We start from the raw sequence: 11,797 nt of genomic DNA, 5'->3' as shown, positions 1-11,797 counted from the left end.
TCAAGGCTCCATTGGTGTAATTCGCTGAGGTGGAGGTCAATTTACACTAATGAATGAGTGACACCTCAGCATCGTGTATGAATTTGAAAAAATGGTAGTTCGTGCCTGAAAATGAAAACATTTAAACTATGTAATTAAAATTAAAAAACATGTAAAGTTTATGATTTTTTTTCATTAACCTAATAATATAATAATACACTAAAAAGAAAAAAAAAATTAAATGAATATTCATAAAGAGTAAATAAACAAAAGCAGAAATGTTGCAACTGTTACTATAGCTATCAGGTCATTCCATTTATGATAAAAAAAAATAGTGGATTAGTAGAAAATACTGTAAAATGAGAAAAAAATAATAATATTTATTTATGATGAGAAGTAAGTACATAAAGAAAAAGATAACATAAGTGTTAATACTACATCTATTAATCCTTATTTGGCAAATCGGAATAATTAGTGTATTTCGTGCTATATAGTATTTGGCTTTTGTTTAATAAGAGTAATTAGTGAATTTTTTTAGTTTGACCATATATATATATATATATATATATATATATATAAACTATAACTAAAATGATTCCACAAAAATCGAAATAAAGTATGGGTATAAAATTATTGTGTTGAACAATAATTTGTTTAAAATTAATGATGCATTGTTGAAGAAAAATAAACAAAAAAGCAAATTATTAAACTTTTTTCTTGTTTTTGTTTTTCACTAAAGTCTAACCATGCGTTCAACAAAGAATATAATTCTTTGTTCACTAGAACAAACAAAGAAATCAACAAAAAACCAAACCCAAAACTCAGTCCACAAATAAATTAATACCTTAAACAGAAAATATATGGTTTTTAGCTTAGACACCACAACAAAAAATATGACCAGTTGATAAAGTCATAGCCCACCTACCTTGACCCTTTATATAAACATGCATATATATACACATTATAATTAAATTCATTAAGATTCAGACAGAAGCAATCTTCAAGAATATTTCAATGGCATTGCTCCCAAACATCTGGAGTTGCTTTTCAGAATCGTCATCGTCATCGTCTCCGTCAAATAGATATGTGTGTGAAGGGGATGTTTGTGTCCTGAGAAAAGGCAGGAAATCTGCCAAGAAAATTTCATCAAAGGGAAAGCAAAAACATTGGATTTCAACATTTTCTCATGTGTCTAAGAGAAAGGTTTCTTCTAATTTCTAGCCGCCGTTAATGGCGATTGTCGGATCGAAGAGATTTTGATGGTTTTGCAGGATAGATTTTGCCCTACCAACAGCTCCAAGATGTTTGGATCGAATGCTCAATGCCATCCAATTTAATTTCATTTTTTATTTGTATATTATTTATTTAAATTAAATTTTCCTTTTATGAAATTGAAGAAATTATCTCTGTGTTCTTGATTCATGTGTAGATTTGTTGATTGGTTTTTTCAATTTCTCACATCTTTTTGTATATTTATCAATCAGAAAACATATAATTCATGAAGTCAAATTTTGTTGTTCTTTTTTTTATTTTAGGAGCAAATTTTGTTTTTTAAGTTGCTGATTAAATTAAAAATACTAAACCAGCTGATTGGAAGCATAAATCACTATTAGGGTTGTGGAAAAAATTGAAGTAAATCATTGTTTCAAACCGGACCATACCAAAATTAATTTTAGTTTGGTTAAATTAATTAAAATATTCATTTTCTATTTGCTATACCAAAAAAAGCAAAAACGAGGGATGAAATTTTTCTTGCTTTCGGCATAGCAAGCCCCGGCGGAGGGCAGTGGCGGAGCCACATGTATGATAAGAGGGGCATTTGCCCCTCTTATTTTTAAAAAAATATGATTTTCTATGTAAAGTTAATTTCTGTTTATATTAGTTACCTAGAAAATATTATATATTGACCCCCTTAATTTTAATAAATTTTAAACTTTACATACTATTCGTAAAAATAGTACATTTTGCCCCTCTTAAATTTAATTTATGGCTATGCCACTGGCGGAGGAAAGTCCGAGTTTCCCACATATTTAATTATATTTCTAATGTTTTTCATCCGCTCGTTGATAGCTAAAATGTAAAAAAAAAGGAAAAACAAATGAACTCAATCAATTAACCTGCTAAACTGAGCTATAGTCTTAGTATTTGTGATATATGTATTTTCATGTCTATAATTTAAATTTTTATCGAGATGAATATCATAGACTCCCGCACCATCGATGTTCTTATGAAAAAACATTTATAATACTCGAACTCATTCCTTATCAACCATTTTATGATTGTTATCCCGTATATTAAATTGATTTATTCGCCAACGTCTATCCAAATAATATTTCAGCATAATATAAATGTATAGTAATTAATTTTTAATTTGGTGAAAATGATCAGGAAATACTTTCTGTGATTATGATCCAAAGAGATTTTTGAATATTGCTAATTTCAACGGTTATCGCTCTTTACGCTTCTTTCTAGCAGCGTTGTACACATTACTTCTGTCATTTCAACTTAATAGACAATCTAAAATATATATATATGTGTGTGTGTATATGTATTAAAAATATAATTTGTTTGATAAAATGAATTAATTTATAAAAGAACACTATAATTACTGTGATTTAATAGGTAACCTTATTTGTATCTTTTAATGATCTTTTTTAATGCATATTATGATTAATAAAAATATGTGGCATTAATTATTTAAATAATAATTGAATACATATAATTTATGATAAACAAAATTGAAATATTGTCTGACAATTTAATCTGAGATGGAGCAAGCATTGGATACCGGAACTAATGCAAACTGAAAAACTTTAATTGTTTTACCCAATTTATGCTATCCCAGATAGAATAATTTGATTTTAAATTTCATTTTTTTATAATTGGAATTGTAGAAAAATTGAACCCACAACCTAGTAGATTTTAAATTTTATTAAACCAATATGAAACGAACTGAACTGTGCACACAGAACCAAACAGAACAGTGCACAACTCTAAGTACTGTAAAAAGAGAAAAGAAACTAGGAATGCATTCACAACGAAGGAATCAAATAGAAGTAGAATCTAAGCAATTCTCATCCACATGTATCTAATGTACAACCCATAGCTGGCTGGGTCATGTGTGATTTTTATGATCCTAAAGATCATTAATAAGCCTGCAACTCAAAACTCTTTCAATACCTTTCGCACAAACTAACTATAATTCTAAGTCAGTAATCTTCATTAGTGAAAGAAGAATCATGTAGCACAATCATCTTTCTGCGAATCTCGAGATTCGTTTCATCTGTTGCACCTGCAGAAATCCATCATTATTACGGATTCAACCTTAGCCAACTCATTAATCTGGATCTCCGTCTTATGATTTGCAGCAGAGTGTTATAATCCTCGCGCCAAATTAGGTGGGCCAGGCCGGACTAGAGGCATTCAGGTATTTTAAGCAGCGAACTCATGGCCGACGTTAAGATTACCTCTGCACTCTTGCCATTTCTCTGGTATCTCTGGTAAGTCCTTCCGTGATCAAAGCTGTAATGCTAAATCCGGCTGCTGTGAGTCGACCATAACACCGGAAGACTGTTTCACTGGAGATCCGGGAGATTGGAAATCAATGTTCAAGTCGGGAGAAAATGTCTCTTGTTTCGGCTTTGGCTGAGCATGCGGACTTAGCACTCGCCACGGGGATTGCATTTGAAGCCTAGACAGGTCAGCTGCTGCAAACTGAGGGAAAACCATAGGCCTATTTGGAAATTGTCCTTCATTTCCTGCATGACCATGTGGCCTCATAAATGCTTGAAATGGAAAATTATTCTTCTCACCCTGAAATTGGACCATTCCAGGAATAGGGAACTGCCCCTGAACTCGAGGGATCTGTGCATGATGTTGCCGAGCTGGGTTATATAACGACTCTGCAGATATCTGGTTTTTCGGTGAAGGCAAATTTTCTGTTGGAGGTCTAAAACCTCCTGCACCTATGGACATCCATGCTCGTGCTGCAGCAACAGCAGCATTACTTGAATCTTTTGTTCCAGGAGGGACTGATGGCGTAATTGGTGAGTTACTGGCCGACTGATTATGCTGACTCTGAATCCTCTCAGCTGATATTCTCATTGCTTCAACTGGATCACTAACAACCCGTTCCTCTCCCTGCACAGAAAATGTTGCTGCTCGAGCTTTTTGATTGGGAACACCATTAGAAGATGAACTAACCGTTCTATTTAAGCGATTATTTACTTTTCCATTAGGCAGCCCTACAGAGCCATTACTATCCGGCTGCTTGGAAGGAATCGAGTGCATAAGCCCCACAGTCCTTGGAACCTCCCGTGGCTTGAGAGCTGTCATTTCTGAATTTTTTGCAAGCTGTTTCGGTATTAGAACATCACTATCGTGTTGATAGCTTGAAGGGGGCAAATTGAGTTCGACTTGTTTTAATGACTTATTCTGAGCCTCAGTGAAATTCTTGGGTGGAAGGTTTTGCTTCTGACTTGTGGGGACAACAGGGATAGGGGTGCTGGATTTTGATCCAACAGAAGAGAACAATGACGGTCTTCCTTCTAAGATGGGTCCGCTTCTAGGATGAAGTAAAGATGGCTTTCTTTCAAAAGTTGGTGCTCTATTAAGATTCTCCTCACCAGGAACTGAGGTCCTTGAAATTACGTCACTCATCTGCGTATCAACAGCACCTTGTAACTTTGTAAAGAAAAGAGGTTCTTTCTGCATACGTGTTTCAACCATTAATACTGGTGTGGGCAGCGGCTCATATTCTCCAACCCATCTACGACCAAACTTAAAATCCGGAGGTAACGCTTGCTCAATTCTCTGAGAGGCAATTTTCCACGCAGCAGGTCCAAGAGTTGCAGCAAAACGAGACATGCTCCTTGCATAAGAATATTCTGCCTGAAGTCCAACCTGATCAAGGATAATTAAAACAAGGCGAGTACAGAAGCTAAGTCTTTCAATATGAAAGAACAGTTTTATGATACTTACTGCAACAAACTGCTTGATTTCCCCCTCAAACGTAGTAAAAATCGATTCTGATCTGGCCATTGGTTGATTGGATACATTATAAGTTGCAAGACGGTTTTCATCAAGAATGGATGGCTTCTTCCCATATTTGGACAGGTTACCCTTTCCTGTTAAAGTAAAGCAGTTGAACCATTGTAACAGGAATACAGGATACCATAACCATTTACATATTAAAGATTGCCAGATCAGCAACTTAGAATAGAATAATAATAACTGAAAACATTCCAATTTGAGGTGAGTTAATATCTTACAAAAAATGTCCATAAACAAATTACAATCCAACCACAGTGGAGGTCTTAGGAGGAAAAAGTAGAATAGTCATGTCCTTGGCAAATTTGCATACATTGGCTGCCCTGATTACTGCAATTTACCCCTCTTTTGTCTAATACAGAAAACTATTCTAACAAGTTATAGCAATTTATCCGGATATTTACGTGCATCACCGCATCCTTGAACAACATGGAAGAACTCTTAAAACCTGATTCTAAAAGTTTTAAGGACAGGTCACTGAAGCCTACAACTACAAGTGACTTCAAAACTTGAGAAAACCACACAGAAACATATCAAATATATACCTGATGATAGATCTTCGGTTCTATCCGGAATATTATCAAGTGGGATAGAGTTACCCTCTATAGGGCCATTGACATTATTAGGCCTGTCATTTCCACTGGCTTGAAAGCCTTGGATAGCAACAAAACCATTCTGGACATCGCCCGTAGTGGCAAGAGTGGCTCCTGAAGAAAAATCAGAGCCGACCGGTTCCTGCACAGCCCGGTTCAAAGGTTTCTTCACCGGCTTCTTGGCCAATAAATTTTTTGTTTTCTGTTCTGATTTGAGCTCCTTCTCAGAACGTAGCTCCTTCTCAGAGCGCTCAAAGTCAACTCTTAGCTTCTGGAACTTCTGTTTTGCCAGCTCTTGGATGGTGCGTGCCTTTCCAAAACAATAAGATAATAAATTTAGCTGGTAAGATGAAAAGCAAACTAACCAACTGAAAAGATAAAAGGATCAAACTATAATACCTGTTTATGATAAATGGTATCCGATGAATTGTACTGCATAGCGTTTGAGCATATAAGAAAAACATCACTCTGCAATCCAAGAAAATCATCTTTACAAAAATATCTCCAGAAAAAAGACTCCAGTTAATCAATATAATTTCATAGGCAAGAATGCTAAATTGAGAATTTGGTGAAGAAATCAATAAGCACAAGGATAGAGTGAGCTACTATTTGAAACAGTGAACACTACAGGTTATGAAAGATTCTTAGAGAATATGACTGCAGTGCCTAGTACTACTGTTAAATTGCAAGCCTATCTTCCAGGTAAAAACAAGGAACGCAACTTAATGACATACAGGAACACGAAAGAAAAATATTAGACTAGACTTCAGTTGCCATCAGTCAACAAGCATCCAACTGAAAATGTCACTTTCCATCTTATGCAGCGCTTTGTCAGAATGACAATTTATGACATAGAGATTAGGCTATCAGGCTAACTTCCACCACCACCCTATACCTCCCAAAAGAGCCAATGAAATTAGACAAAAACAGCAGCAGCATATGCTCTCAACATATCTATTGATGCCTTCATGACTAGGAAGAGAATGACAAAAAAGTCAGGATACATCTCAACAAAGTTTAGAGTTTTATGCGACTTTCCCAAACCTCGATAGTTGTATCAGCATATCCTTAAGGAGTTCCGAAAACCATCAATTGATTAAAGATGCAACCTATCTCCTTCATGGTTATTTCTTTCAGTTCACTTCCATTAAGAAGGCAAGTGACTTTGTTTTTCTTTTAATTATTTTTGCAAAAAATTGACAATCAGTATGCTAATACTATTGGAAAGGAATTGGTTTACCACTTCTCTTTAAGTCAAATTGGTTTTTAAGATGAGTGAAACCCATATGCTAGCTAATATATGTAGTGATTGTTGATTGCTGACTATAAATGTCTTAACTGTTTCAACGAAGGGCTGCACATACAGCTTTTCACAAGTGCAGAGGCTAGGGATTTTGGGCTTTGATTGTGGTGCGCTTGAGGAAGGTCCTCTATCCAAGGTTCAAGTGTTCTGATTTTTCTACTTCCCCACTATTTTATAACTTTTGTGACTGTCTAAAATGCTTATGTTAATAGACTGTAGACTGAAAAATTGCGGTTGTTACTTATTTTAAATGATGCCTGATTTAATTTGATATCTTTGGTAAAGATACCGGATGCTTAAATATGGAGTGTTGTTTTCAAACTGTCCTGTAACATATAATTTTTGATTGAATCCTGCTTCACAGAGTTCTTCCAAAATGATTTCTAGCTCGCAGTAGCTATTTTAGCTGCAAATTTTGGTGCCACCATGCATGTAAGGATTGAACAGTTTAAGTTATTGACTAATAAAATTGCGTGAAGCTGCATAGAGAAGGCACGCCAAAACAGCTGACACAAAAAGAGAACTGACAACAGACATTAGCAGAGAATTGCACTGACAGGCCCCATATCCCAGGAAACAAAATAACTAACATAGCTAAAGAAGAGGTATAAAGTAGAAACTAACCTCAAATTGTTCCAAAGTAGAGTACGACCCATTCCCCAGCTTCTTCCTCACTGTGGCAAAATCCATTGGATGATCAACCACGTCAAGATAATCCGGAAGCTATATAATTACATCAAAAGGATCAAGAATTAGGCTTTCAATAATTTCAAAACTAATGACAGGAAATTACCACTTGTTTTAAAGTTTCATTTTACAAACCTCTTCAAGATCCACGGGTTCCGCATACACACCATAAATGTCCTTCCTACCACCATTTATACCCAAAACAACAATAAGCACCAAAAGAATAAAAGAGAGACAAAAGGAACAACTTGAAGCTGACTACAAAAGGTAACACAACATTAAATGAAAGAGAGATGGAGAAAACATAACCCACTTTTGAATCTTGTCAAGAATCACCTCCAGCAACTTCTTATCAGGCAAAGGCAACCCATTCGGATAATTAGACGGTGGTGTCCCTGCTACAACACAAAACGCAAAATTCAACAAACTGAATACCAAACCAATGAACACAAAAAGTAATCGAACTAAACAAACCTGGTACACAATCCTCCTGCCCTTTTGTTGCATTACCTTTCACTACCCTTTCCTGTCAAAAACACAAAAAGCTTATCATCAAAAACCTTAACAATAACAGTCTCATGAAAGGCAAGCAAAATGTACAATTGGATAGGGTGAAAGAGACAGAGATAAACATAAATAAAAGCAGACAGAACATATGTAAGAAAGAGGCTGACTTAAACTAGATATAGAAAGAAATAGATTTGTAGAGAGAGAAAGGTGGGGAGTGTGTGATCAGATTCTGTTAGTTAGATTTTTTTTGACAGTTGACTCGAGACTGATATTATCACTCTCTCTCTAAAATCTCCCGACAATTAGAGAGAGAAAGTGTAATATTGAAGTTAGGACCAATCAAACAAACATTCTCTGTTCACTCCATTCTCGCTGACCTGTACACACTACACACTAATTCCCGCCCTAATTTCACATTCAAATCTTTCTTCTTCACTAATACAAAACCCTAATTTTCAGATCCGTACAGTTTCTGCAATCAATTATACCTCTTCATTATCATTTTCACTCTCCTCCTCTGCTTCACTCTCATCCCCACCGTTGATTTTCTTTCTCTTCTTCTTCAACGGCTTCATTTCCCTATCATCATCCTCCTCCTCTTCCTCTTCCTCCTCCTCCTCATCAGACGCCATTTCCCGAGCGTCAAATCCACGTGCCGCTCTCTGGTTCTGTATTTTCAACACTAGCTTAAGCTTCTTCTCTTTTCTTCTCTCGTTTTCTTCCTCCTCATCGTCGTCGTCTTCTTCATCCTCCAGTCCTTCATTATCTTGATGTGGATTTTGTAAGTGCTCGTACTCTTCGTACTCGTCGAGGTAATCGTCGTAATCTATAAAGTTATTGTACCTCACATTCCTCCGCCGGAGACTTTGCCGCCGATCATTCTTCTCTTGTAAAGCTGCTGCTGCCGCCGCCGGCGACGATCGTTGCTGCCGTGCTAGATCCGACTTTGATGGCCTCCCTTTCTTCTTCCTCTTCACGATCTGTCCCATCTAAGCACAAAACAAAAAAGTATTATCGCGATATTACTTTACTCTTACTTTCTCTCTCTAAAATACACTCTCTCTCTCTAGAAACTTGAGTATCTGTCTATCCTTTTAATTTTAACTAGTACAAAACCCTCGCGTTGCTTCGGGATATCATTTTTTTTTATGAAAATCACGACATTAAATATTAAATAAAAACAAATATTTAATAAACATTTAAAATATACCAAGAAATGAATATTTAATAAAATTAATTTCACTTGTATGACTTAAATACAATTTAAAATTATAAATTTATTTTCATATAAACTGACTTTTTATGTATCATCCACAATGCATCAAATCACTATTTAAAGGTTAACTGATTTCAGCTAAGATAAAGAATAATAAATAAATAAATAATAATAATTACCACTATGAATGAGTTTAAAATCCAACTCTTGGAATTATATGACCACTTGCTAATTCAGTGACTTAATTTCATGGCCTCAAAACCCCTATAGTTGCAGGTGCTTCCGTCATACATTCATACCAACAAATGGACAAAACTGATGATTTCCAGAATCTCTAGAATGTTGAGGATCTTCAAGACTGTTTTTGCATTCCTCCATATGGGTTGAAACACCTTGAAAGATATTACAACATTAAATTTCAATCACAACTCAGCGATCACTCTGAAAAATCACTGATAAAACAGAACACAATACCACCATATTATAATCTACTTTTTTTTTCTGAAACCTGAACTACCTTCCTGAGTTGAAATACGTACATGTCCATGATATTTCAAATTTAGAGGCAATACCATACAGCAAGAAAAAATTTGAACCTCAAATAAATTTTCTTAACTCTCTTCTAAACTACAAAACAAACTGGGCGAGAGTAAATTTGAAAAGCAATAATAAAAATGATTGGCAATCCCAAAATGAAATGCGAGAGACATCAAATTCATTACAAATTCTTTAAGAGAATGAGGCCAATGCTCCTAAGTCCTAAAACAAATAACAATAAAAATTCAAAATTTTAGTATTCATTTATGAAATCAATTAACCATACATACAGAACTTCAATTGAATTCATTTATATAATATCATGTCACTTTATTTCTCTCTTTTTGAATGATTTCTATGACTTTGGCCAATGTTTAAGACAAAGCACATACAAAACCAAGTTATACCATTATGTATTAGTGAGACCATAAGAGATAATGCAGCTGTAGAGAGATAATGCAGCTGTAGGTCTCCTAGCTAGCTGATAATGGGATATTTCTAAAATTATTCAGACAAAAAAGATACAATTCAATGAATCTATAACATTACTAAGCAATCAAATAGCATAAAATCAAAGATTATGCAAGGTAAATATTTAAACCACTCAGTTCAAATCAAAATATCAAAATCATCGATTAATGAAAAAAAAACTAACTCAATTCCAACTGAACAACAAAGCACATTAAATCATATTAAAAAATCTGATACCTTAGTCGATAGCTCCTGCAATGCTTGGTTCTACTCGTACATCCCGCTAGATAACAACAAATCAAGTATTAGCTTCCTCTCTAGTGGTAATAATCTTTCACAAAGGAGGGTTTTTATGAGCACTGCATATGCCATTATTTGCTAAAGATATGCACACAGGCTTCCCTATGCCGTGGTACTCGTGGACCGCCGCCTCACCTGAAAAAATAAAACAATATTTAATGGTGAATATCAATAAGAAAAAGAGAAAAACATGAAGTATTTTCACGACTGTGTTTAGAACAGATTCCTAAGAACTAAAACTCCAAAATTTCTTGTACCAATTCTTATGGCGGGCGCCATAAATAACGCCGGAGTCAGCACAACGACGGGACTTCTACAAAACTACTCAATCAATCAATTAATCAATCAATAACAAAATTCATTTTCATATTCAAAAATATAATTATAGAAGAATTAACAAATATACAATTTGAAAACAAAACTGGGTTTACAGCGGAAGAACTTCGAGTAGGTCGATTTTGGTCGATTTACATTCACGATCGAATGACAATCGAAGAGAAGAACCATCCCGGCCGAGCACAACGTCAGAATCTCAGCAATTAGAGTTGAATTTTACACTAAATAGACCCGAGCGGTAAAGAACTAAAACTCACCTGTAAAAGAATTAAGCATCGCCATCGAAATAGGGTTTTAAATTCATCACAGAACATCCGAATCCAAACTCATCCGGTGACGGAAAGTGAGAACGAAGAAGAGAAGTCCGAAAATGGGAATTGATAGTGAAGAAGATAAGTAATATCAAAAAATATCGAAAGAAAAAGATAAGTGAGAAGTAAAAGATAAGACCACAAAAAAGAGAATTGGAGAAGAAATGAACCAAAAGACACATAAGTCATATTTTGATTGGTAAAGGGTAAAACAGATAAAACACTGTTCCTGCTACAGTGATTTGGGTTCAACTTTAATGTATTAGATAGTATTTTTTTTTCTTTTTGGTTTTTACTTTCTCACTGCTCTGTTATTAATTTATTTTTAAGATGGTGGCTTTTGGCTTTTTCGAGAGCTTTTGGTGACCGAACCTAACTCCTAGGCTAGCTTTTGTCCATATGTCCGAACCTGAGGGTTGGTTACCGAATAGGTAAAAACTGAGAAAACAATTAGTCAAGGAAATGATTTTTTTTTCTTAAGAAAACGGCGTAAGCGAGTGAGAAA

The 11,797-nt window shown here is 34.9% G+C and overlaps 1 protein-coding gene across 10 annotated transcripts; it reads right to left on the bottom strand.

The window, feature by feature from the left end:
* Positions 1–3,006: 3,006 nt before the first annotated feature.
* Positions 3,007–11,511, bottom strand: LOC126669563 (uncharacterized). Of its 10 annotated transcripts, none has more exons than XM_056104593.1 (13): positions 11,052–11,511; positions 10,903–10,966; positions 10,583–10,780; positions 9,517–9,729; positions 8,610–9,110; positions 8,086–8,137; positions 7,925–8,009; positions 7,747–7,792; positions 7,549–7,647; positions 6,021–6,089; positions 5,574–5,931; positions 4,960–5,105; positions 3,007–4,881 (listed from the first exon to the last, which is right to left on the bottom strand). In XM_056104593.1, exons 5-13 carry the CDS (start codon positions 9,108–9,110, stop codon positions 3,496–3,498), a joined length of 2,742 nt encoding a protein of 913 aa, XP_055960568.1. In that variant the 5' UTR covers positions 9,517–9,729; positions 10,583–10,780; positions 10,903–10,966; positions 11,052–11,511; the 3' UTR covers positions 3,007–3,495. The 10 variants fall into 10 exon arrangements, with proteins under 10 accessions (XP_055960568.1, XP_055960569.1, XP_055960570.1 ...); XM_056104594.1 differs by having other exon boundaries at positions 10,903–10,958; XM_056104595.1 differs by having other exon boundaries at positions 11,077–11,511.
* Between the last annotated feature and the right edge of the window lie 286 nt (positions 11,512–11,797).

The sequence above is a fragment of the Mercurialis annua genome, linkage group LG2 (assembly GCF_937616625.2).
Source record: "Mercurialis annua linkage group LG2, ddMerAnnu1.2, whole genome shotgun sequence".
Classification (NCBI taxonomy): Eukaryota; Viridiplantae; Streptophyta; class Magnoliopsida; order Malpighiales; family Euphorbiaceae; genus Mercurialis; species Mercurialis annua.
This window is presented reverse-complemented; position numbering and strand designations above follow the sequence as displayed.